General features: G+C 35.5%; 1 protein-coding gene across 1 annotated transcript in view; it reads right to left on the reverse strand.

Annotated features, from left to right (window-relative positions):
• The window catches only part of LOC104513603 (protein unc-13 homolog C-like), a gene marked incomplete at both ends in the record, with an annotated part of 59891 nt that extends 34311 nt beyond the window's left edge, over window positions 1–25580 (reverse strand). The window contains 5 exons of the mRNA XM_010157019.1: window positions 6689–6830; window positions 9474–9701; window positions 17280–17499; window positions 18751–18822; window positions 25502–25580. Of these exons, the coding sequence (XP_010155321.1) occupies window positions 6689–6830; window positions 9474–9701; window positions 17280–17499; window positions 18751–18822; window positions 25502–25580 (741 nt within the window). The remainder of the gene's footprint in view (window positions 1–6688; window positions 6831–9473; window positions 9702–17279; window positions 17500–18750; window positions 18823–25501) is intronic.
• Between the last annotated feature and the right edge of the window lie 899 nt (window positions 25581–26479).

A 26479-nucleotide genomic window follows, 5' to 3' on the forward strand; every position in this document is an offset into this window, starting at 1 on the left:
AGAGTTAATAAAAAAAATGTAATAATAAACCATCTTTACTATAGTAACCTCATATAAATTTAATATTAGGTGCACTGACATGACCTTATTGTACACCTCATCTAAGAGATCTGCACCCAGTGTTAAAATCACAACTAATTGGTATCATGCTACTTTCAGTGAAGAAATAAATGCAAATGAAGAAGCTGGCAAAGAATGTATGGAGTAATAAAAAAAATGTAATAATAAACCATCTTTACTATAGTAACCTCATATAAATTTAATATTAGGTGCACTGACATGACCTTATTGTACACCTCATCTAAGAGATCTGCACCCAGTGTTAAAATCACAACTAATTGGTATCATGCTACTTTCAGTGAAGAAATAAATGCAAATGAAGAAGCTGGCAAAGAATGTATGGAGATGAATTTCCCACTCTATCAAAATGAAATCCATTCATCACAACAGTGTTATGTCTTTGTAGCCTTCAGTAAAAACTCTTACATCCACTAACACATTTGCATACTCTGAATAGTTAATCTAGGTGGAGAGGTCTTTGTTGTCCCCTAAAGAAGTGTTATTTCGATAATTTAAATAATACTTCCAATAGAATACACTACATTGGTACAATTCTGTAAGCAATCAGCAGACAATTTAGGCTATGCCTGAGATATAGAAAATGAACTTGACCAACAAGCCCTTGCCATACATTTCCAGTTACCTTCTTGTTTTGCACATTTTGTAGCTTACTTTTTTTTCCTACATCACCTTTACACCAACCATTTCACAAATAAGAAGTCTAAAAATCAAACTTACACTACTTTTAATCAGAGCTGCAAAGAATTGAAGAAAAACATTTCTTGTCATAATAAGATACAGAAATCTGTTTAGAACTGCTCTTGTGTTCCCTGAGCACTCAGCAAACTAGTTCAAGAGTGGACAGCTAGTATTAGAAAAGCTTTGAAGAACTTGTACTCTAATAGGAAATTTTCCAGTGCCACAGATAACAACCAGGTTATCTGTGTTCCTTTAAAAAATATCCTCAAAAGTGACAGAACAAAGAAACGTAAGAAAGGGAAGCATTATACTATTCTTACTCCAATTTTACAGTTGGGATAAAGATTCACAGACTAAATCACTCAGAGAGTAGAAAGGAAGATATTTGCATAGTGCCCATTCCTCCTTTACAAAATGTATTTGGCCTTCTTTTTGTCCTCCTGAACCACTTTTTCCCCATGAGTAGTTATAAAAACAAAAGCATAAGTTTCTTGTATAAACAGTCTCTCTGCTCTCCAATCAGCATTTCCAAACTCCAAATAATATTCACCTACATAACTTTCCAGAAATGTCTGATCCAGAACCAACATGACATGTTAAAGTTCCAGAGAATTCACTCTGGTTGCTGATGGACAGACCTGATGATCTTTTAATTAGTCTTCAATGGGCTACTTCAGCTGAAAACTGCCTATGTTAAGAGCACTTGCTGAAGGATGACTGTGGTCTACTGGGACTGAAGTACACAACCTTTGCTTTTTGCTGTATTTTGTTTTCAGTTTCTTTTTCTGGTAGCTTCTATTTCTGCTTAGCCTGTTCCAAAAGTATCTGAATCCTTTCTGGACATACAATCATTAAGGCACGTAAAGAAAACATAATACATATCACTTCGTGATACTAGCCACAGATAAACTTATTATTCATATCATTATTTCAGACAGATATTGCTTTATTTGTAGACCATTTCATATAACTTAGGTGTCTTTCAAAAACTAAAGGAATAGATATGGGAAGACAATATTTTGTTAAGTGTTATATTCATCCCATGAGTCAACATAAAACCCAAGGTGGCACTTGGCTGCATGAACTACATATGTGAAGAAGTAGCCATGCTTTCTGATAAAGCAGGATGAGAGTAATTATGCCCTTTCTTGCATTAGTTTACTCTGTCAAAACTAAGAGTTGTGTAAATTTAACCTGGATTGATAGCATTTTGAAAAAAAAAAAAAAAGACTCAGAGCAAGCATGCTGTACTGTGACACTGGAAAAAATTATTGCTGAACAAACAATTTGAATTTGTTTTTAGAGGTGTTCTGCTGGCTTGCTTTGTGCTGAGGTTGTGAGAGACAGTTAATTAGTAGGACATCTCTCAAAGAAATGGCTGCTTATTGAAGAATTTTTAGAACAGATAAATCCAGAAAACAAATTTGCAGGTTTCTATTGCCCATTTGGTTTTGTGTAATATAATTCTCTTTAATATACTCTTGCTTATGAAACAATCATTAGGCAATTTCAACAATTCTCATAAGACTGTGTTTAGATATCACTGGAAACTGGAACGTCATTTAAAGAGTTAACTAATTCTGATGTCTTCAGCTACAGTGAAGATTACAATTTTTTACGAGTCAGTTCAGTTGATCAAGAATGTATAAAATAACAGTAAAGGACTTTGGTAAGGTCCTCTTGTATTTATTTCTTATACACAGTTGCTTATAGTAAGTATTCCTTTAAACGAATCCACAAATAACTTCTCTGCAGTATAAACAAACTGCAAGTGCTGCTGTTTAAGGTAATTCCAAGGAAAGAACATCCACAGCCAGATGCCTGAAATAGCTGCCAGAATACTTGCTTCATCAGAAACTCTGGACTGAATTATCAGAAATACAAAGCAATTGAACTGCTTCTCTGACCAAAACAGAGACTTTAACTATCCTGTTCTCTATTCTACATCAGTGCTGTTTGATACTAGAGGATATTTCTTCCTAGTATGATTACCTGAACAAATAGTTGGGGTTTATTCTGCAAGCAATTGTAAAACTTTTTTCTCTTGGCTTTTATGCCTGCATTGATATTTTCAATATATCACCAGGAAATCATCAAGAATATCAGAAATCAGATAAATTCTAGCACACAGAGTCTATATCAGCCAAGTGGTAATCATAGTCTTCAAAAAAACCCTTCTAGCTGGTCTAATTTAAATCAATTAGATCACATGTTGTCGTTGTACTGAAAGGAGTAATAGAGGTCCGATGAACCTGTTTATCAGAGCCGTATGGTGCTCTGGTGACAGTCAAACCCGAAAGAACAGGTAATGTAAAATAAGCATCCACTTATAGGAAAGATTTTTGTATTAAACAACTGTATCTTACTGTATCAACTATATGTTAATGAGTGCTCAGAGGAAACATGATACCTGCAAAGTCTGCAGGGTAATTTGGAAATGTGTGCTTTCTAGACAATGCTGCCAGAAAAAGCAGATTTCCGTATTTCAGCAATCAACTGAAAATAGCCAAGAACAGAATAAGAATGGAGAAGACATTGATTATAGTTTATAGATCTAAATGTTTGTACAAAACCATACAGTTTTTATATATGTTTTTTAGCTAAAAACTATACAGCCAAAATCTCTCTTCCTCGTAACGAAAAAATAAACATGCAGTGGCTTTCCCATGTCAGATGCCACACTCAGCCAGAAGAGGTAAGGTGGCAGGTAGCTGCAGGTAGCTGCCTTTGCTCTGGTACAGAAAAAACTCTTAGCAGTGATGTTCTATTGAAAAAAATAAAACTGCTCTGTTATCTCCTTCTTAATTATGCCAACAGAAAAGATCAAAGCCCTTACCACCTATATTACAGTCATTAAAGGAGCATCTGCTGGCCTATTTACTTCTTTGTCTTGTGTACAAAAAAAAAAAAAAAAGACATTTCAAGGAAGGATGTATTCTTCCTCTGATAGTCTTGGTTTTTACTGAGAAGCACACAGCTGTATGTAAGCTCTACTTCAGTTATGGTTTATGAGTTCCCATGTCAAAATCTGCACCAGCATCCCATGGTCATTTACTAGAGGGTTACACTATGTATTGTTGGAGACATTCACTCTCTGCTTCTCATATTAGAATTATGTGAGATTCTGCAAACTAGAACCCTGCCCTCACTCTATCTGCCTTGACAGACCAAATGCACAGTGGGGAGCCAATGTTTTCTCCAAGTCCTTGTTTGGGAACAGATGGGGAGCTTTAAACAAATGCTTTGGTATTACAAATAAATATATGATTGTAAGGTTTGGAGATATATTTTATTTCTGCAATTTATCATTTAGGAGTTATAGCAATTTATCATTTAGGAGTTATAATGATGACTAGGTATTTGATTTTAAATAGCACTATCAAATATCACTAGTAGAGGTTAATTTAAATGAAACTTCCTGAGTCAATGAAACAGTTATATTGATCTACTTTAGATTTAATCTTGTAGTTAAACATTTATCGTTTATTTAATAAACTTTAGAAATTCTCATATACTTTCAATTGAAATCCAATCCATTAAATAACTCCAGGAGACAACTTTATTTTAGAAAGTACAAATGCTATAAAAATGATTGAAAGTGTATTCAGTTCAAAGTAGTTTCTCAGGAGATTTATGCTATATTAAGGTTTGGGGTGTTTTTATTCATGTTATTGCTAGGGCAGCAGATGATAGTAATACTTAGTGTTGGGGGAAAAAAATATATAATATTTTTAAGTTTCCAGAGATTTCATGGTAGCTCTGCTCACATCTGACAGGATATACATTTAAGGCTTCATACAAAATTTGCTGAGCTGCTCACACTGCTTTTGACACTATGCTACTCATACAATAAATGCAATAAAGTAAGGAATCTCCTATCTTTGGTTACTCACAGTCATTCAATGACACTTCAGCTGTTACTGGAGTAACATAAATAAATCAAACCCATGATCTGTACGAGGGAAGCCTGGAAAAAGTTTGAGTATGTGATTTCTCTGAATTAGCTATTCATTTCTAGTACTGGCTTTTGAATCCATGAAAGTAATGGGCATATATTGCTTAATATAGCTGGATTAACCAGTATCTTTTCCAGGCAAATAGAAGCAGCATCTTGGGTCATACGTCTTTCAAATTGACTAGTTGAAATGGTAACCTCCTCAACAATAAAATAGCAGATTTTAGTCAAAAACAGGGAAGGGAAAATACCTGTTGTGCTACAGGATGAGAAGGTCAAACTCTCATGTTATGACACTGTACCTTCTTGAAGAAAACAAAGCTTTATTTCAAATGCCTTAACCCTAACATAAATTGTTTCCATAGATAGGAATAATGACAACTGACATCTTCCTTATAGGAGGAAAAGGATGTAAGAAGAAACTAAACAATGTTATAATCTGAAGACAAAGACTTTACATTGTGGTGAGTGGTTCCTTTGAAATTTTCTGTTGCACATGGTGACTAACCAGAGATTCTGACTCTTGGCTGGGCAGTCTGCAAGATCCTGAGCTGTTCTGCTGCTGCTTCGTAAACTCAGCGTTGCTTATAAAAATGACACATCATTGTTGCCATCACTGATACAGGGTTTCATCAAGTTGTATCAAATTAGCATCCAGTTTTGAATAGCACTAACCATAAGACTTTTATAATGTAGCACCAAAATATTAGAATGTTATGTGGTCAACAGGTTGCATGTATTCTCAGTAAAAATGCAAATAGAAGTATTTAACTAACATTAAAGTTGTATATCCTTTTTTATTACTATAATTTCTTTTTTTTTTTTTTTCACAATTTCCTATAGCAGTGTTTTCACACACCTTCCATAAAATACCTACTAACTTCATATGATAGTTTTGTGGTAGGTGTTTTCAGGGTAGACTGGCACTTTTCTGAACAATTAAAAGAAATCTGCCAAAAAAACCCCAGTTCTCACTTAAAATTTTCCAAGGAAAACTTAGGGGTTTATATTAGCTGTTCAGAATCCTTAAATGACTTTAACAATAGTAGTTAAGGGCATGTCATATACTGCGGTACGTAGTAATCAAGCTGAGAAAAGAATAAATGCTGAAATACTTTTGCTACATGTAGAGGAATAACAGTGAGCAAATCCACACTGTTATCAGATTGGTCACATTCTCAGTCAGGAACGTGTGTATCCTAAGGCAATATTTTCAGGAAAGGAACAGTAGAGTATCTGTGAATTGGAATTTCCTGTACTGTAACATGTCTTTCTGAAAGAAGTTGTAGGAACATTGCCAGAACCAGAACTGGCATGAAATCATATTCAAACCTCAGTCAACAAACTGCAGACTGAAACATCTACTTTGCAGTCAGGGCTGAACTTTTGTGATATGCTCACAACAAACTACACCATACGCAGCTCACAGGCTGTGGCCAAAGAAAGGAGACAAGAGGATTGTACCATTCTACCAACCTCCCCACATCAGACTTCTGGACAACATTTGGTCTGGGGAAGGACGAACTTTACAAAAAGCCCCGCTCAGAGCCAGAAGCACACCACTTACTATCACATTCCTTATTTTCACCTTGGACATTTGTAATAGTTGAATAAAAGTTGAATTTAACTTGCATGGTCAGTATCTGAGACATAAGAAGGCATTTATAGCGCCAATATTTGGTACATAAGCTCGAAGTCTGGAAAATGTTACTTAAGTTCCCTAAAAAATGTGAATAAATAGACACCACCAACAGATCCCCCAAAAGACATAATTATGAGCTGTATGATTATTACACCATAAAGTGACAATAAACTATGCTGTCTCCATCCAGAACTTGCTAATTTAGTAATGTGATGAATATGCATAGCATAGAAAAAAAATATTTTCAAATTAAGTAATTATTTTACTTGGTAGTATTATATTACCTAAATGTAATTTAAAAAGCAAGAAACAAGAGCATCCTCTATACTTACAAATAGAATTTTTCATCCCACACTGGATTCAAGTTTCCAAAAATAGTCTTTGTTCTCCTCTTGGTTTTGCCAACTTGCACAGTAACGTATGGGTCACTCGAGCCAGTTTTGTCCTTCGCTTGTAAGCCCTGAGCACAAAGAACTGCAACAAAGGGAGAGAAATATGCTTTAGACCTCATAGCCTTCATTGCCATGAAATAAGTGAGACAGTCACAACAGCAACAGGAAACAAAACCCTGCAACTGAGGGCTCCTGAAACTAAGCTTTCCAGGGGAATTCTCCCAGCCTCTGTTACTCTGGAGACAGACAAGCCTTGCCTAAGTACCCTTCTGGATGGTGTAAAAATTACAAATATAGTTTAATAGAGGAATAAATGCAAAGATCCATGACAGAGCACAAACCAAATACTTGTCTCGCCATGCACAATTCAGATACTCTTCTCAAACTTTGGATTAATCAGCATGGCAGGTAATATGATGCTGTTGTATAACTTGTCTTGAGTCTAATAATTCCCTAAAATGTCCATCACCGCCCTCCAATAAATAAATTAATAAATGTTTCTAAAATTTCTCTGAAGATTCAAAATAAATTTTCCAAAATAAAACTTCTGATTTTCAAAGATCTGCACTGTGGCTTATGAAGCTACATGAAAGGCATTTCTTTTCCTCATGTGAGAGGTGAACCATGAGGATTTTCTGAATACTTCATATTCTACCACAGACAGGGTGACAGTTCAATTATCACTCACTGTTTATGCATTTGTCAGTTTTTCTGACAGTTAAAGTGGCTGCAGAGTTAATGTATATGCATTTTGTGGCAAATATAAATACTCCATTGTAATTCATAAAATTGGAAATCTCAGGAGGAAACAAAGCTGTCAAACAGCAGACGACCAAATCCAGAGAGCTGCAGCTAAAAGACCTGCCATAGCTTCTAGCAGCAGCAGAGCTGGGTTTTTATTATTTTGCACATATTATTTAAACCATCTCAGTGGTAACAGTTAGTTAACATTCTCTAATGTCAATCAATTTGGATAATGAAGCTCCCTCAGTGTGCTCAGAAAAATGATTACATAAAACTGGCAAGTTCTTACTCAGCAGATCAGCTCCCAGTGTGGGTTCATTCACATCTGCTGACCTCAGTGAAAAAGTAAGTTTCCCTTACTGTATTTATGTATCTACTTCCTGAAAAAAAATAACTCTTAGGAATGAGGTAGAACATATTTTGTCTTCCCCATTTACTGTAAATGAATGGCAGCTTTATAACTCAGCACAGGAAATGGCAATTTCCAATAACCCCTCCTTGATATATAAAAAAAATTGTCATGAAAACAGAGAGTATTATAGTAAAATTTTCGAGGATTCAACCCAAATACATTTATTTATTTACAAATTATATATATGTACCACTGTACTACTATATTATGTACATTATAAAACATACAGAAACCAAGAAATTTAAAAACTAAGATAAAGATGAAATAATATATTAAAAATATTTTTAAAAATTTATTAATGTCACAAAACCCCTTTCGGCTCTCCAAAAAATACTCCAAATAGTAGCACTTTTAGTGAGAGCAATGTGATTGAATATGCTCTATAGCTCTTGAAAATATTTTTTTAACACTTTGTGATACGGCGATGTGAAAATCTAAGTCCAGTTTCAATGGCTGCCACAGCTGAAAAAGATGCCTCAAAGATACATATATCCTAATGGAACAAGCACATCACTGGCTGTATTTGCTAAATCCCTACACTCATTTTTCCATCACATCCACCAATTACACAAAGGTTTATGTTGAAATTCAGCTAGTATATTTTCATCTTGCCTGATGTCAACCTGTTGTTCTTGCAAACTAATGGTATACAATGTTAATTATTTTAAAAATATAGCTTTTGTTTCACTCAGTTTTAGCAAAACTTACTAGTAAATGCTAAAAGTAAGTTCCTAAAGTTTATCGCTCTATCCTCCAAAAGAAAAATAATGCAGCTCCTGGAGAAAGAAAATATTTAATTTTCTTTTAATAGCAGAAGAGGACTTACTAGCTTTTATGACATTAAAATGAAATTGAGGCTAATTCAGATGTGAAATCTAACCAGAGCCTTTTAATGTTTTACATCACTGCCTTTCAATTCTTTGGTCTTTTAGTTTAGTCTCTAATCCACTATCACAAAGTCAGGTTGACCTGTATAGTCAGCTGAGCTTTTATTTAGATTTTCTGTGCTGAGGTTTTATTCCAAAGCTGAAATGTCAAAGTCAGAGGACCTGGATATCTTCATAAGCAACCAGACTAATGCAGTTGCAAAAAATCTTGAGTATGTTCTGTGTTCAGGTTTCCCTGGCTCAGCATAACTAAACTGGAACACACCTTAAATCAAGGAGCAAGAATGGATAACAAGGTTCAAACTAATGGGGTCAGGAATTGCAAGCTACAGTGTTCTTAGCATCACAGTCATTTAAAAAAATCATAAACACATCTTTAACTCCTGCAATCGGTGGCAAAAAATTAAGCAGTAGCCCAGGAGATACTGTTAGGAGGTAGAAGAGACACAAGAAGACCATTTCCTTCTCTTCCTTCCTAGAACAGTAGAATATAAAGTACTTTTGCCAACAACTGTAAACTGAAATTTTTCAGTTAGCAAGCTATAAATTCAACCATTTATAGGTGCACCAAATATGCAGTTAAACACATAGTTCCAGCTCTGATTATAATAATTCTTATTCCCACACCAAGGGACTAGGAAAGAAAGAGCTCTTAGAGCAAACAGTTCAGAAGAAAATGTACCTGTAATGGTTATTTTTGCTGACCATTTGGATGTTCCATCCAAAACACTTTGCTTTGCTGCTTTTGTATATTGTACAAAATCTTCTCTGGAAATATTAAACATTTCCTGGATCACTTCAAACACCTCGGGTCTATTTTTCTCTCTGATCTTCATTCTTTCCTTCATAGCACTGATAATATTCTGTGTTTTATCTTCTGCACCATGTTTGGAACTTTTCTCAGCAGCTCCTGAAATGAAAGGTCAATAATTTGATTAAAAAGTTGCTATCTTACTTCTTTTTCTCCCCTAAAGTCTCCGGCCAATTCTTGGTCCTACAGTACTCAAAGGAGACGTGTATTTCATCTGGATAATATAAAATCTCTTATATTTACTCTTTATGATACCTAAAACTATAAATTGATTTAGTTTAACATGACAACTTAATATGTAACTTCAAATCAGGTATGTGTTATACCTGGAAATATTTATTGACTCAGTACTGATCAGTACCATGAAAAACATCTGAACGTGCAAATAACTTTTCTTATGTAGTTAGCCATGCTGATTCTTCCAGAAAGGTGTGAGTTGTGCCGTAGCTGTCTGCTCTGTCCTTTGCTTCTGTTACTAGCTAAACTTTAATAATGCGTATATGAATAATTCTAATAATTCTTCAAATATTTTTTTTCCTGAGTCAGCATGGTATGACAATATTTTCATTCCTTTTTCTCTTCTTTTAGAGTAGGATGGCAAAAGAAACCATATTTGCTTCATTAGGAGAAAAAAAAAAAGAAAGAAAAAAATAGAAACACTATTTAAACCAGGTAATGTTTCCATCTCGTTTTTCAGATAATTTTTAGTTTGACAGTAAAAAGATTAATCTAGAGTCCTGCTATGCTCTCCCACAGTGGAAACGTAATGAATTAGTAGAAAGAAATAGACATGGCAGCTTCAGATGCTTTCTTGATTGCTTCCAGATACATCTCAATATTTGCTGATGCCGCCTGCACTCATGGAAAAGTTTTCACTCCTGCCTGGAACAGTGTTCATTAAAAAGAAAAGTTAATTATCACATAAATCCATTTAATGAAGCATTCACAATCTACTGAACATAAGCATTCACTGGATTTAAGCATTTAGATTAGTTTGGGACTACCCTCACTGTCAAACAGTTTTGCAACACTGACTTGACATCCTCACTCCGACCAGTAGCACACTCCATCCCTTCTTTAAACATCAGGTGCGAACACAGGAGTGCTTCACAAAGCTTGATGCTCACAGTGCAATCTCCTGCTGGTTATCTAAGGCACTCTTCCACGCCCTGTCTCCCAAAGAGTAGACAAGACATTATACTCAGGCTGCAGCTGAACAGATTAAAGGGAATACTTTTCCCAGAATTCTAACACTAGAACCACCCAGGGAACTTCTGCAAGGAATACTGTGTTTAGTAGAGGCAAAGAAATGCGATGGGGACAAAGAATCTTATGAAATCTAATTCTGCAATTTCACTGTACTAAAAGTGATGTGAACCTGCGTTACCCTGCTCTGAAGAGCTGCAGGCCAGGAACAGGATTCAAGGGAGACGATTGTAGTCCTTCCACTTACAAAATAGAAAAAAGTAAACAACATGGCAGTTGAAATTAGGGAACCTTCTAACTAAAACTAATAAGTTTTCAAGAAAGAAACATATTGCGTTGCTACAAAAGCTCGTGTCATGCAGATGGAAACCTAACGACCACCCAGAGATATTGCAGGGTCAGTTCTGAGATTCGGCAACACTTGCTCTCTTTCACTGATACTTTAGCAATGATCCATAACTCACCCACAGAGTAACATGAGAGCACACATACTTGTCACAGTACTAGCAAATGCCAGCGTTGGAAAAAAAAAAGGGGGAAAAAAAGAAGAGAAAAATAAAAGGAAGAAAATTGATGGGTAGACATTAAACTGTGCTATTAAAAATCAATCTTTACACACCACACCTCTGCTTGTGCAGTATTAAACTTTAAGGCCTTTTACAAAACTCTTCTTGAATGACTACCCAAAAAATAATATATCACAGGTATGGAACAGACAGGTTCCTCTCTCCAGTAACACTGCCATTATTGACAATTTCAGCAAATATATGAGGATAATATAAGAGATGAAAGGATACTATCTATGTGAGAATAACTTCTAGACTGTATAACCTACAGTGGTATATCAGGTCTATCCTATTAAATAATTCTGGAAAACAAAGAAAGTACTAAGGTGATTTTCTGATTTGTCTGGGACATCAAAACCACCACAGCTTTTACTGGTTAAAAAAAAAAAAAGGAAGGGTGTAAGGAGACCATGCTGTTACACTTTTTATTGGCAGGTCTTCCAAGGAAAGCTCTGGAGAGCTTTCTCTCTCTAAAAATCATAACTGATCTCAGAGTTCTCACTTTTAAAAGCCAAAGTGAAGTTCTCCTTATAAAATATCCCTTTTCTGTCACAGGAAAGTGTTTCTGATCAATGTCTCTAAAACATATATTGCATTAGAATAACTTAAGTGTATTCTTGAAACAAGTAAATGCCCACCTTACAGCTGGGTGTGAGGAAAGAAACATCAGACTTGTGTGGTCAGAATGGTATTTCAAAAGTTGGAAGCAAAAATTTAAACCCCTGCTGTGCTGAACAGGCTATTTCAACTCTTGGCAAGACTGACACATAAAAGCAAGATGCAGGGATATTGCAAATTTTGACAAACTACCTTTTGTTATAGGTATTTGTAAATTTTATCTCACATTGCTAAGCACTATTCAAGGACTCAAGGCACCGAGTATGTCAATCATTATCATCAAGATCACTAGCAGCTCTAAGTCTTTTACCCTCCCAATGGTAAAAAGTCATGAAAACATCATCCAATTAGCTTCTGGGAAGATCAAATTATTATTGTTCCCTTTAAATGGAGAGTAAAATTAACTATGTTGAACAATTTGCTATGCAATTAGAATGCAGATATTCAATACTGAGGAGAAACCTTGTTCCTTCTCTACAATACCATCAAACACCATTATGTTCTTTTGACAGCATTTTTTTTGATGAGACACTCTCAGATTGCAATGTCTAAAGAAGAAATTATCAACAGTTCTATAGAGCTGGAAAAGGTAATCTTTCAGCATAAGATTGCAGTCTTACAGAACAAATATTTCATGCTTTGTTTTCTTTACTGTTTTCATTGTGTCTAAATGTTTCTTGGCACACCAGAGGATGGAAAAGATACATATATATAGTAATTTAGGAAGACACAGTGGTGTAAGATTGGAAACTGCCAGATAAGATACCAAATACCAGGAAATTCAGATTGTCAAAAGGCTGAATCATATATGGCTTCTTCAAGGTGTTTTTCATGGCTACTAAATCTTGAGAAATCCTGAAAATCTCGTGGTCTGAGTACCTGATATTTTTTAATAGGGAAGACCAAAGTTCTAGTGATTAATGATTTTCTACACTGAAAAATTAGGAATAAGTAGAAAAATAATTAGATGCTACCATAAACCTAAACACCAGTTAAAGAATTCTCTAGTGATCTTATCACAGAACAGGTGATTGCTGAGCTGCCTGGAAAACATGACAGGTAGTTCTTGCAAGATGCAGGAAAGCAAGAGTTTTCATTTTCTCTTATCTTCTGACCTTCTTTTAAAAGTACAGATACAGCATCACAACCAAATGATAAACCAGGACACAATCTGAACGGCAGTAACACATTCCAAAACTGAAATCCTTGCTGATTCTTCAGAAAGTACAGACAAAATTGGAATACGAGTTAAAATGCAACTTCCTGACAGATTTACTGAAAAATCAGCATATCCTTCTGTTTATACTAAATTATTTATTGCAAGTATTTTACATCCTCTGTTGCTGACAGTCTATCAGCAGCTCTTTTCATGCAGTATCGATCAGACTAATTATGACAATATCGTAACTTGTTTTGCACAGGAATTTAACAAGCCTCTTTTAACCTAGGGACTGATACAAATTCAACACGATTGAAATCAATTCCGATCTTATATTGCGCCTACTACTAGAAAGGGATACCTTGCTGAAGATGAGAGGTCTAATGAAAGTATTACTGATTTTTTTAAAACCTAATTTAGAACAAACTTAGATATTGACCTTAAAGAGCTTGAGATGTTAATTCATTTCTACAGTGTACATTAGCAATCCCCCCCCCCCCCCCAAAAAAAAAAAAAATCACAGAAGCTTGGAGGCCAATATGTCCTAGTGATTATGAGATAGCCACAAGATAACTGTGATAAAAACAACTGCAGTGAACCACATTTTCACCTTATGATACAGTTGGCATCAGCTTTCCTAGAAAGAGACATTTAACCAGCTCCACGGGTCAATTAATTTTTTCAGTAGAACCTTAAATATTTTCAATATAAATGAAACAAAGTATGAACCTCATTTTCAAAGTAGTATAACATTCAGACTCCCTGAACAATTAATCTTTTGCAAAAAATAGGACAGGATGCTCAAAAAACATTGGATACTAATGGGAAATTTGGGATCTGTTAGGCATGTTAAATATTTATTTTTTTATCTGTAGTTTGCCATCTTGAAGTTTACTCTTTCAAGACTCAGCTGTTCAATGTTTCCAAACTCTTTACACCAGAGGTGACTGCCAATCTTATTTATTTTTTGCAGGTTCTCTCTCAACTTTATAATTTATAAATTTGTAAAAAATTCTTCAAAGGCAATACAGTGCTCTGAACCATTTGTTGGGTTGTTTTTCACGCTGGCAGTATGGGTCAGGGAACCTCTGTGTTGTGTTTTTCTTCAGATAAAAACGATACTTTTACTCCATATGTCTTTTGTAGCTTTTCAGTTTTAGCCAAGATTCAACCACTACAGGGATGGATACATCTCTCGTGCCACCTGCATGGATGTGGCACCCTGAAAGGAGCTCAGCTCTTAAAGTCAGCAGCAGCTTATTTCTTTGACAGCTGGAAGGGTGCTACAGGAAAAAGCATAGTCAGCATGTACATATCAGGTAGTGGTGTTTCACTACACAGGGAAAGGATTACTAATTTTGAGTGGTAATAACTGCTCAGCTCCTTCGTGAAGGCATGGCAACAAACACTTGGAATCTGTTCCCTGACTCTTGTTCAGAAGGAACTGAACTGTGACCAAATTGGAGGTCATGCAAAAAGAAATACAAAAGCCTAGCTGGCTTGAGTGTTGCTTCCCAGTGTGTAGAGACAAGAGATTTCATCACTTTTAAGAAGCCTCAGAATCTCTCTAACCTTTATTATGAGGAATCACAAACTAGAAGAGGATTGCAAGAAACTCGTAACACTGATATTGTCATGGACATGATCTTGGGTCTTGTTTTTCTTGTTTAAAATGCTATACTTTATATATGCTAGCTTCCAGAGGTATCTCAGGAGGTTTTCCTTTGTCACGCTGCAAACTTCTGGAGGAACGAGAAGACAAAGACTTAGCTGATGTTTCCCCTGATAAAAATGAATTGAAATCCCAAAGGTCAGATCTAAACATTATTAAAATCAGAGGTGATTAGAGGTGAGGTGTCTCTTTAGAACACACCACTGATCTGTGTTGTGGTGTACTTGGTAGGCTGCACTACAGGACAGTTGATCCATGAGACAGAAAAAACGTACTCTTTCCATATCAAACTTCCAACACAAAAAACCTCCCAGCTCCCTCTAATGTAACAGAGAAAGGGACTGAACGGCATGCAATAACTAGGTTGGGAATTCTGGTGGAACAGAGGAGGGTTTTTGCATAAGTTTGGCGAGAGGAGAATTCAACTAACAGCAACAGAGAGGTTCCTCCAAACAGAAAGGCGTGGTTATAATGCTCATAACCATTTGATCTTTACACTGCTGTTAAATCAAGATGTCTTGGGTGTGTCTCTGTCATGGAGACAATCTTGATTTTCTTAAATTAAAACCATTTCTGAAACAATGCATTAGAACATGATACACATTCTGTTAAATCCTCAGAAAGAAAGTGTCACCTTCTGATGGGGAAGGCTTCATCTATGCTTTTTTTTCTAGATCATTATGTATGTAGTTATGATGGATGAACTCCCCCAACACTATACAGAACACATGACAGTCATCTCTCTGCCAGAGAACACAATCAGGATTTTCAGGGAGCAGCAGAGAAGAGTCCTAGCAAAGTAGCTCTAAATCCAACAATAGCCCAATTCCTTAAGAATATGCAAAGAATCAGCTTCAATTAGATCCACCAGGATCCATACAGATTTGTTTTGAGGAGGGCCTCCTACAAGATGAATCCTACATTCCATTTTCAGAATATCAGAATCAATTCGAGCCCCTCTTCCAGATTTTCTTCCCCCCAGCACACAAACAGTGCTAAACAAGACACGCATAAAGGGAGAGAATAGATTTAGGAAAGCTATTTCTACTTCCTACTTTCTCCATCAACCTAATGAGCAGTTAAGTTGGCAAGCAACATGAACATATCCTGTTGCCAGCAGAAGTACAAGCTCATCATTCTTTTAATTCACTTTCATGCCTCTAAGTCCAGGTAATTAATGTAAGCCAAGTGATTCCCAGCAAAACTAGGATGTCAAATGACCATCTGAAACAGAGTGATCGATGGGCTGAGGTGTAATTCATTATTTTTAGCTAGTCTTAAAATGTACCTAGAATGACACAGGACAATTAGTCAATAAGAGTGAACAGGAGCTGACATTATGAAAGCATATCTTCTTTTGTTACTGTCCCCGTAAAGGAGTTATTTGTACTTACTGAAGAATCTACTCACAAGTATCTCCTTTACTTTATACACTTCTGAAAGCACACCGCCAACAATCATATTACTGCTGCACAATATAACTTCATGCTATTTGATTTTCAAAGCAAACATTCTTTTCTCATTTGCGAAACTATGTCAAAAGCTTATCTGTCAAACAGCCCATTTTCAACCACAGCGTAGAATCACAATTAAGCAGTTTGATTTAGAAATTTGTCATTGATTTATGCTCCATGGGGTCAGTTGCTCTAGGAAATTGTGATTAGTTCCTGAAAATATGAATCTTAAGATTCTATCCCTTGTGACAGCTCCTCACATAGAGAAAACAGTGGGGGAAAAAGAAGACCTGACTGGAATATCTATATACTTTGCCTACATGTAGAAGCTAGAATCAAGGTTTACAGGTATTTTTTTATTGTTTAGAATCTTATTAGTAATTGTGTTGTAATTTAAGTATGGTTTAAAAGCACCTCTGGTATTTTTGGAGGAGAATGCATGGTGGCTGGAATTAGTTTGGCCAAGGAAAAAAACAAAGAAAAAGGTTGTTTCACCTTAATTCTAGTCCCAAAGGAATTTCTGACTAATATTTTTTTTCCTTACACATGTATGGCTTGGCATTTTGTAGGGACAAGATCCTGTTTACTGTTTCATATTTTTGTCTATTTTATAGAATATTAATATGACCACAACAAGTATTAGGCATTTTCTTGTTAATCTTTGCTTTGACATCTTTTGTGTTCTAAGTTAAATAAAACAAAACCAATTTATACCACATAAGAAATTGCTTTGGATGTTGCCATAGGCAAGGGAAAGTAAATAATACACTGATGCTATTAAACATTATTTTGTAACTGATCAGCAACATTTGGCAAGTTCCAAGGACAAAGGCAAAATTAACAATAGGTATTTAATAAAGTTTCTGGCTAGCTCCTCAGACAGTGAACACCAACAGGTTTTCACTGATTTCTGATGATCTGGGCCTTCATTTCAGGAAATATCTGAGTGTATGCACAAAATCAAAAGGTGTTGTCAAGCTTTAGCTGTCAGGAAATACTCACTCTGCAAACAGTCAGCATTTAGGAGGTCTTGGCACTTCTCATGGCATTTGACACCACATTCAGTGCATCTCATGCCTTGTCGGGCTATGCCCCACAGTAAACCTTCACATTCATAACAATATGTGGGAGTTGTAGCCGTCCAAACTTCAAAGTTATGAGGTGTAGTTGATGATATCGGATAGATCAAAGCCTGCAAAGTCTTCTTAAAAACATGTATTTTCTGTTGGGTAAGAAAAAAAAAAACCATCAAGACTTCAGTTGAAGTATTGTTCAACACAAGTGAACTGGAGCTAAAGTATATGTTGTTGCACTTACAATGTTACAAAATATCAGAATATACATAGCAGTATGAACTAATTTGCAAAATACTGATTCACTGATTCATTTTGCCTTGATCTTTGAAGACAAAAGAACCCTGTATAACCACTTGACTGATTACAGCAACAGGGGAGTTAAGCTGGAATCAGGTCAGTCAATTAACACACAGTCCTATATATTTTTTATATTTTAAAGCAGAAATTTAAAAAATCATTGGTGTTCCATTCAGTGATGCATTTTAAGTAACTACCTAACAAACCACTACTGAATACTTAAATACTTCCTACAGGAACTTAGAAACACTTCCATTCTTATACTATGGAGCTTAAGAACAGTGTAAGAAAAATTCGATATTTGATTTGTTTGGCTTTTTTTTTTATGTAGGGTATATTCTAGAAGGCTATGTTTGCACTAGTAATTTAAGGAACACAGAAGGGGCCTTTATTCCTTCAAATTAGTGCTTTTGCTTAGTTGCACCACGTAAATCTGCTTGTATCGCACTAAATGTTCCTGAAGAAAATGGCAACTGTTGTGTTTTTGTTTAAAATAAATTTCTTTTGCAAAATGTAAGTCATGTCAATAACGGAAAACCACAACATGCAGCTATAAGAATATGATTTTTCAGAAGATTTTCCTGCTCACTTTGTGTATCAAATATTTCTTCATCTAGAATCACTTGTGCTATTAAGCAGGAGTTACATTTACAAAAATCAGATAATGTCCCAAGCCACCTATAAGGACAGGAAAATAATGACACAAAAACCTTCTTGCAGAGTCCTGTCATTCTATTTACACTCCTGGTGTGATGGAGAGAGACAGATGCTGAAAGACTGAAGGTAAAGCATGGTGCAGCTAGACAACTTAAAACAAAAGGTTTCCCTAAGTAATTATTTTGCAGAACAAAGGTTTCTTGCTTAGTCTCTTCTGACTGTCATGGATGTGAGTCAGCAGAAGCAAACCTGGTCTTGTCACTGTGGATCAGGCAGCAAATTCTGCTCAAGATCCTCAAAAGTCCCTACACAACAAGCAGAATATTTGTACACCCAGTTTTATCCAGTTTGGAGCATCTGAGGCTGAAATACTTTCTAAAGAGCTTTGAAAAAACACTTCTCCATTCTTTAAATGACTTAAATCTGCCATTGAAAACACTTACCATTTCATCATTGTTTATGGAGGTTCGGATGAGCATGGCCATGGAAATGCCAGATTTTCGAGCTGCAAGTGTCTGTTTAAAGCAAATGCAAAACTGTTAAGAATGCTAGTAACTCCAATTGTTGAATCTAAAGGAAAGCAATTAGTACTTGATTATACTCTTGGATTTAAGCAAAACTGTAAGAGTTAGAAAAACTTTCTGCTAATGTCTGCAGCACACTGCTTTTAAGGTTTCAGTACATAATGCAAACACACTTTCCATCATCATTACTGTTTCTTTCAGCAGTTCCTAGCTGAACTGCCATTTCTAATAAAAAACCTATTATTCAGAGGTTTGTGACTCAGTTTTTTTTAAACCACAGGCTGTCACTGTTTTTCCGCTTTGCCAAACAAATTAATGTGGTACAAGGATAGGCATCCTGTCCTAATTTGGAAGCTGTCTGTGCCTGCAGCAACATGGGAGATCATTTTGCAATAGCCTTACAGTTCAAGTTGTCGGTCCGGATAATTTTTTGTAACTCACTGAGCATTTTTAAACTGTATGTATGCGCATGAAGTGCTACTTGTCTTTAATAAGAAGTCTTTGGAAAAACTAAAAGTAATTCTTTTCCTTAAAAACAATATTCATTCACTACTATGAATGGAGAAATACTCTGGTTCTTGGAGGGAGGAAAAAAGGCTGGAGCAGTCTCTCTCTGTCCGGTTTTGCCCACATGATGTTATGGATATATGAACACCCCCAAGTTCCAAAGACTATGACCTTGGATGTAGAGGTAATCTCATTTGCTCTAGTAGAGTACATACAAAAGCACTCAAAACAAAGTATTTTTAACATAAAATATACAAGGAAATTCTATCTTCCTTACTGCAATATGCCTGTAGTTTAAATGGGTCCTTGAGAATTTATTAGAGAGCATAATGATCAGAAGGAAAAAGACCACCAGAGATCCCTGTGTTTTCCAAGTAGTTTTTCAGCTCTGAATATCATTTTACCTATCAGTATCCTTTTGGCCTGACAGAAACAGGCAAGATTTATTCCACTATACAAAATATTATCCAGAGTACTGCTATATTACTGTATTTTACCTGCAAAACTGGTCTTATGCATCCTTCTCTCTACTCTAAATCATTCCAAGTTTGCTTGTCTACTTGTGCTTTATCTCTGTTCTTCCATAATCCAGCATCTGTTTTGTCATACATTGTTGCCCTCATAGCCTAGCAGTGTGAGGATGATCAATTATACCACCCACTAACCATAAGCCTGGTTTTGCCTTTGTTGTGAGGACACAGATTTTCACCTTACTGTAAGCTGGGTCTATGTAGTCCACCATTACAGAACTATTACAGCAAAAGTTTCATTGATATTTTGCATGACATTCGTATTTTTATGAAATGCATATTTGGTCAGAAGCAATTTAGGCTTACATCAGCAGAGGAACAGTATCATTAATCTTTTGATGAAGAGACAATTTCAATTTATTTCCATTTTATAATTTTAAACACTGACATAATTTAAATGTTGGTTTTTTTTATTATTTATTTAGAGATATTAAAACTGCTAATTTTAAACATTCACTTTCCCCTGAGACCATATCCATTCAATTTTCAATAAATTTCCCTTGATAATAATTTAACTTGCAGATAGACACAAAGTTATTAATCTTGTGAAACCAATTATAGGGTAAGAAGTCATCCTTGGCAAAGAAATATTTGATTTGATTCATCACTGTCCTATTACAGTTAATATGGGATGCAAAGAACCCCATTTTTTTTTCTTTTAAACTCTCAGCAGTTTTCCAAGCCTATGCTGTTAATTTGCTATCAGTTTTCCCACTGTTATTAAAAACTAAATAATTCTGTTTGCTTCTCTGTGACCAACTTTTCTATTTCTGGGAATATGGGAAATCCCATTGGTGTGCACCACTGACATTGACAAAGTGACAGGAACGATTAAACAGAGCCCAGGCTTTGCCTTTTCAAATTTTCTGTGGCAAAATATTAAGAAAAGAAACCATTTTCATAATCAGTAGAGTTTTAGTTTTTACAAAAAATAATTTTAAAACACCCATGTTTTGATCCCTCCTGAAGCACAGGTTTCTTCTCAAAGTCTTGGAAAGTAGCCATGTACATTTACTTGCCTGCAGCATGTTAGTTTTAGTGTTTTGACCTCCCATCTTCATCTCCCTTATAAAGTGATTTGATCCTTTTAGGTCTAAAATACACAATCCTAGTCATTCCAGGCTATAGAACAATGTGGACTACTTGTCAGGGCAAGAAGACAAAGGGTATGATAACATTAACCTTGAATATAGGGTAGCGAATGATACTGTGTTCCGACCTCCAGCAATATATCAAAGTACATGAGCCAGCAGGAGAACTGCAATTTCATGCTATCAGTATAAGTCAATAAACAGATACTATTTCCTGTGAGAAAAAGCAAAGTAGGGAAGCAATTTTGACCCTGTCATGTGTTCTTGAGGCCCAGTTCTCCCAGGGGCTATTCCTGGAATCATGTAGCTGAACCATTTTTCTCCTTAATCAGAAATGTGTCTAAAATCAGAGTACAGAGTCCTATATAAACTAACAAAGACTGATAGGAAACAGATAATTAGACTATTCTTACTAAAATCTTTGTCATGTTGAAAGGATAACAGAAGAAAGTGATATCTAGAGGGATTTTTCATAAAGTTAACAGTTGCTATTGATTAAATTTACAGGGGTTTTGGTGAAAAAAACCCTCACAAGTATTATTTCCATTTATGTATCACTGTCAGAATAAACTGCAACTTCAAGAGAAAGTCCATAAATAAAAAGTTTCTGTTCTGAAATACTGTAGTTGGTGACAATTCAACAGCTTGAAGCACTGAACACAGAACAGTGTCTGTTCTTAAGGCTGGGGCGAAGCAAAGAGGACTATTTTGGAAAACAGAAGGCAAAAGTGCTGCCAGACTCATTTAGGGGAACTAAGGTGTCAGATTATGAATTGAGCAAGAAAACTTTCCCCCTGCTGCCCATCTGTTTCTTAACAGCAGCAAAGAAGAAAGGTCTGTGCAGCTATTCATCTGGACCCTCCAAGAAGGAAATCCAAAATGTCAGAGCACCAGAAGAACAGGGTGAGCAACAGGAATCTGAAGCCTTACACCACTCTCCTTTAACAGGACACAAGACTTGGTCAGCAGTGAACACTTGGCTTGCTGTCAAATGACATTCAGGTACTACCTCATGTCTTTCCTCATGTGAGAATTTGACCTGCAGAGTCTAAGTATTGCTATATAGCTAACATTGCATCATAAACATATGGACATATTTATTTAAAACAACAAAACAGAAAACCAAGCAGCTAAAAACTAAGAGAAAATGATAAAGCAGAACACTGCTTATTAATTTTTAAATGTTTTTCCAAATCCTTGATACAGCATTTAAAATAACTTGTCATCTTTGTGCTCAAGTCCTTATAGACACCCCTAATAATGTGTTTCTACAGTCTTATGTATTACCTCCAAATTTGCCTTAGCAGCTTAAATCAACAAATTAATATAATTAGATATCGTTCTAGCAAAACCACTGAAAAGTTGTAACCATAACTAAAAGAGAATTAGGCTCAAGCTACAATTAATTGTTAAATGAAAAATTGTGTGGGTGAAAAAAGAGCCACCTGCCATGATGAAACGAAAGCAAGCTGTGTTTTGAGCAGCTGAGGTGGCAGGGATGAAGAAGCAGTCAAGCTAACATTTTGCAACTGTTCGTGAATGCTGGCTGTGCCATGAAATACTCATGCCTCTGTTTTTTATAGAGAGTTTCAGTTTTCCTGATCATCTTTTCTTTCACTATTTTTTTTTCTTTAAAAGGACCTACAGACTGCTGTCACCAGGAAAAAAAAAAAAAGTTGAAGGCAAAGTATTTGTTACTTTACAAATAGTTATATTTTTAATGCAATGTCAATGTTACCCACAAGAGGCGAATCTGACAAAGAAGTGTTGTCAGCATTTAAAAGCTGCACAATTTCAGAACCGTTTCTTTTTGAACAACTACAGACAATGTATTACTTTAGGGATCTTAACTTTTTTGAAAGATAGACTGTAACTTGGGGGGAGGAGGAGGTAGGAAGGAGGAAGAAATCACTTGAAAGGAAACAAGCTGTTTGAAATTACTTACTCCCCATAATTTTTCTACTAAAAAAGTTGATGTCTGATCCTGAAATATTCCAAGAACGGATGTACTGAGCTCAGAAAACAGATTTAGAAAGGAAATGGAAACTCAGCATAACTATATAATCATTACTGGACACCACTGTAACACTGTTTAATATTTCTACCTATTTGTTTTCATAGCACAGACATAAGAGAATGCCCTGTCCAGCCTCTAAGATCATTCTGAATACTAAGGTTAGTCAGAAATGGCATGGAATTTCTGTATTGTTATTCCACTTGAAGGATCACTTTTCCTTTCATTGTCTTTCCCTCATACAGCAGGTGTATTCTACTAGAACTCTAATAGGGACCCATAGTGAAGCTCGTGACTGCAGCAAAGAACTGTTCCTGCAGGTAGGTTTTGACTGCCTTATCCTCTTCTAATGACTCGAACAAAAACAAGCAGGGAAAGCAGAGTCCCAGTGCATTAGTGGAAAACCTAAATCTCAGAGATTTAGGAGAAAGAGAACTGGTAAGGCGGCTGCTGCTACCTGGATTTTTCAAAATGTGAACTTATGGAAAGAAACGGGGTCCAAAATACCACCTTAAGGAGATGTACATAATGTTGATAAACCTTATATTGAGGTCCTAAACAACCTGCTTGTATCACCAGAAAGGCTTTTTGGAATACATTGTTAACTTTTTAACATAAGCTTTTTCTAATAATTTTGGCATATATGATGCAGAGGACAAGATACTCACGTAAGACAACTTCACATAGGATTAATTCTTGGTCATAATATTGCTTTTCTATTTTCTAATAAAAGATCAGCATAAAATGTAACAATCATGAAATCCCCAAGAATTTTTATGAATATTTTAGAATACTTATCAGTATAAAAACACTTACCATAGCCTGAAAAATCGGGCGAGATAGAAAAGAAATTATAAAAAATATTAATAATTTTTCATATTTATTGCGACAACAACAAAATATATTACATCTATTTCAGTCATTGTCAAAAGAGCCTAGCACTCATTTCTAGCAATATTATTTCTATCCTTCTGAAAGTCATATAAATAATCATAAAAAAGATCATTTACAATGTATCAGATCATGCAAGGACTTGAGAATTAAGTTAATGATTTAAATGAGCTACTTTAGATTCAACCTATTAGAAGCTCAGAGCTCACAAGCGGTTGCTTAAAATGCACATACCTTCACATACAAATATGAGTAGTATATAGTTAACGTATAGTTAAGAGCTATCATGTAAGTCCATAATGATTAAATTTCAGAATAAATTTCAGTTTTAAAACCTTGCAACTTACATTTATTAAAGGTAGAACTCCTTCAAGAGGAGTTATCCTTCAATGATTGGACAGTAAAGTAGTAATTCTTACATAATCATCACTGACACATTAGAACAATGTAATGAAAGTTTTATTCCACCATTCAAAACCTGAGCTTTCTTTTTTTGGCTTTGCTTTGATAATAATTATGTTTTTCTAAATGTATAGTTACTATTAAGATTCTGATGTTGTAACTCATTCTGATCTATATGTGTCTGTAAGCAGTTCCAACAATTAAGAATAAAGCAAAGTGCTATTTAGTATGCATAAAAGTGTCATAATGTTATAAATTATACTCGTGTAATGCAACTTACAGTGGACTGGCTACTGCAAAAAAGATGGTTTCAATGAATGCAGGCTCCACTATGTCATAAATGTCAACTTTTCACTGATTTCAGAAGGGATTCTACTCTAAAATGATTGCTGAGCTTCCTATTCGTGACCATTCAGATGTTATGGTCTATCACTGTAGAGTAACTGAACAGAGCAGCTGAGAACACACTGAGCAATAATTTGGCAAAGGTAGATCTTTTGAAGACAACTATAATAATCATTTACTTGGGCTGTCTCCCCATCATTTCTTTACAATGAGAAATTGGTTTAGGGGTTCACCACCACCAGACACATATATATATTTCATTAAATTATGAATTCTATACTTCAGGAAAAAAGAGAAATATGAATGGCTATTAAAATTCTTCAGAGCAGAGAGATTAAGTAAAATCTTGTTAGGACTGGAAGTCAGAATTAATCTTAAAGGAACTTCCATTCTTTTCACCTTTCTGAAGTTTATTTGCCTAGATTATTATTGTCTACAATGACTGCTAAAATAGCATATCTCATCTTGTACTGAAAGCATGCGTAAATCTTTAAAACACTCATACTGAAACAGGCTTGTTTTTTAACAGGAACTTTCTGCCTTTTTCACTACCATAACAAATCAACTCGATAGGTATCCCAAGCACTCATCATCATCTGTCCTTGTAAGCTAATTCAGTACAAAAATGAGTTGTTTATTATGGAAGGAAATGCACATTACTTGATTCCACAAACAGTATCCAAATATTCAATGAGATATTCAGAGTTATCTGGTACCATATAACAACTGCATCATTGACTTTTACTCGCCCCAATCATTCTCTCAAGACACCTTTTTTCCACAAAACAATTGTTGTCAAACTATTATTTACACGCACAATAGAAATTATAAGAAAGATCTAGACAACTGAGAAATGAATCAACAGTTTCACGGCATCCGAAGGTACTTACCACATCTCGAACAATGGGAAAAGATTTCTTTCTACGCAGGTCTGGCATACTATCAATTCCATACAGCCCACGGCCAGCACTGTAGGAGATGAAAAGGCAAAGAAGAAAGGAAAAACCTGGGGCTTACAAGTTGGCATCCTTAAGAACGGTTTATAATATGTATACTAATAGTTAAAATTAAATTAGCAGTTATCAGCTAAAGAACGTGTTCTGATTCTGATAAAAAAATTAATGAGATTGTTCTTGGTGTAGAAGATTTTCTCCTGGCATTCACCCAAAGAAAAGAGTAGCTGAAAGATTGGTTAATACACCCTAAAAGTTTTTACTATGGATTTAGAAGTTAGTGTCATAGTAGCTTTCCATCAAAATACATATTTTCCATCACATACAACTTGGAAACAACAGCAAAGAAGAACTCTGAGCCATTTCAAAGAATAAAAGGCTGACACACCAATAAGATTTAAAAGAACACATACTGATATGGTAACAATATGCTCCATTCTCTCCGACTCTTCAGAATAGGCAGCATGGCTATTATTTTCCTGAATTTTTTTCCACAGTGGATGTTGGAAGAATGCTGAAAGCCTTCATGTTATTTATACACATCACAATTATTAGGTGAAAAGAAATTTAATGGCAATCGGTGACAGAATTTTCGCTTCCTTCTGAAGCATCAGTACTTTGTCCCAAATACTACTCTCCTGACTTGCGGATTACAAACTCTGCACCCCCACACCCCCGACGAGTAGAGTTGACAAAATCCTTATTTATTTAAGCCAAGACTCTGGCTGACGATTCCTGTTGGATAGAGATGTTACAGTTCCACAGCTGCAGCTAAATCCAAATTATGAACCAGAGACCTCAGCTGTCATGATTTACAGACTGGCATGTCGATATAAATTGAAACCAATGCTGGGTTATGCTAATATGCCAGACTGTAAGCAGTTCAGGGACACACTAATTACTGCAAGGAATATA

The sequence above is a fragment of the Eurypyga helias genome, unplaced genomic scaffold (genome assembly GCF_000690775.1).
Source record: "Eurypyga helias isolate BGI_N326 unplaced genomic scaffold, ASM69077v1 scaffold11618, whole genome shotgun sequence".
Classification (NCBI taxonomy): Eukaryota; Metazoa; Chordata; class Aves; order Eurypygiformes; family Eurypygidae; genus Eurypyga; species Eurypyga helias.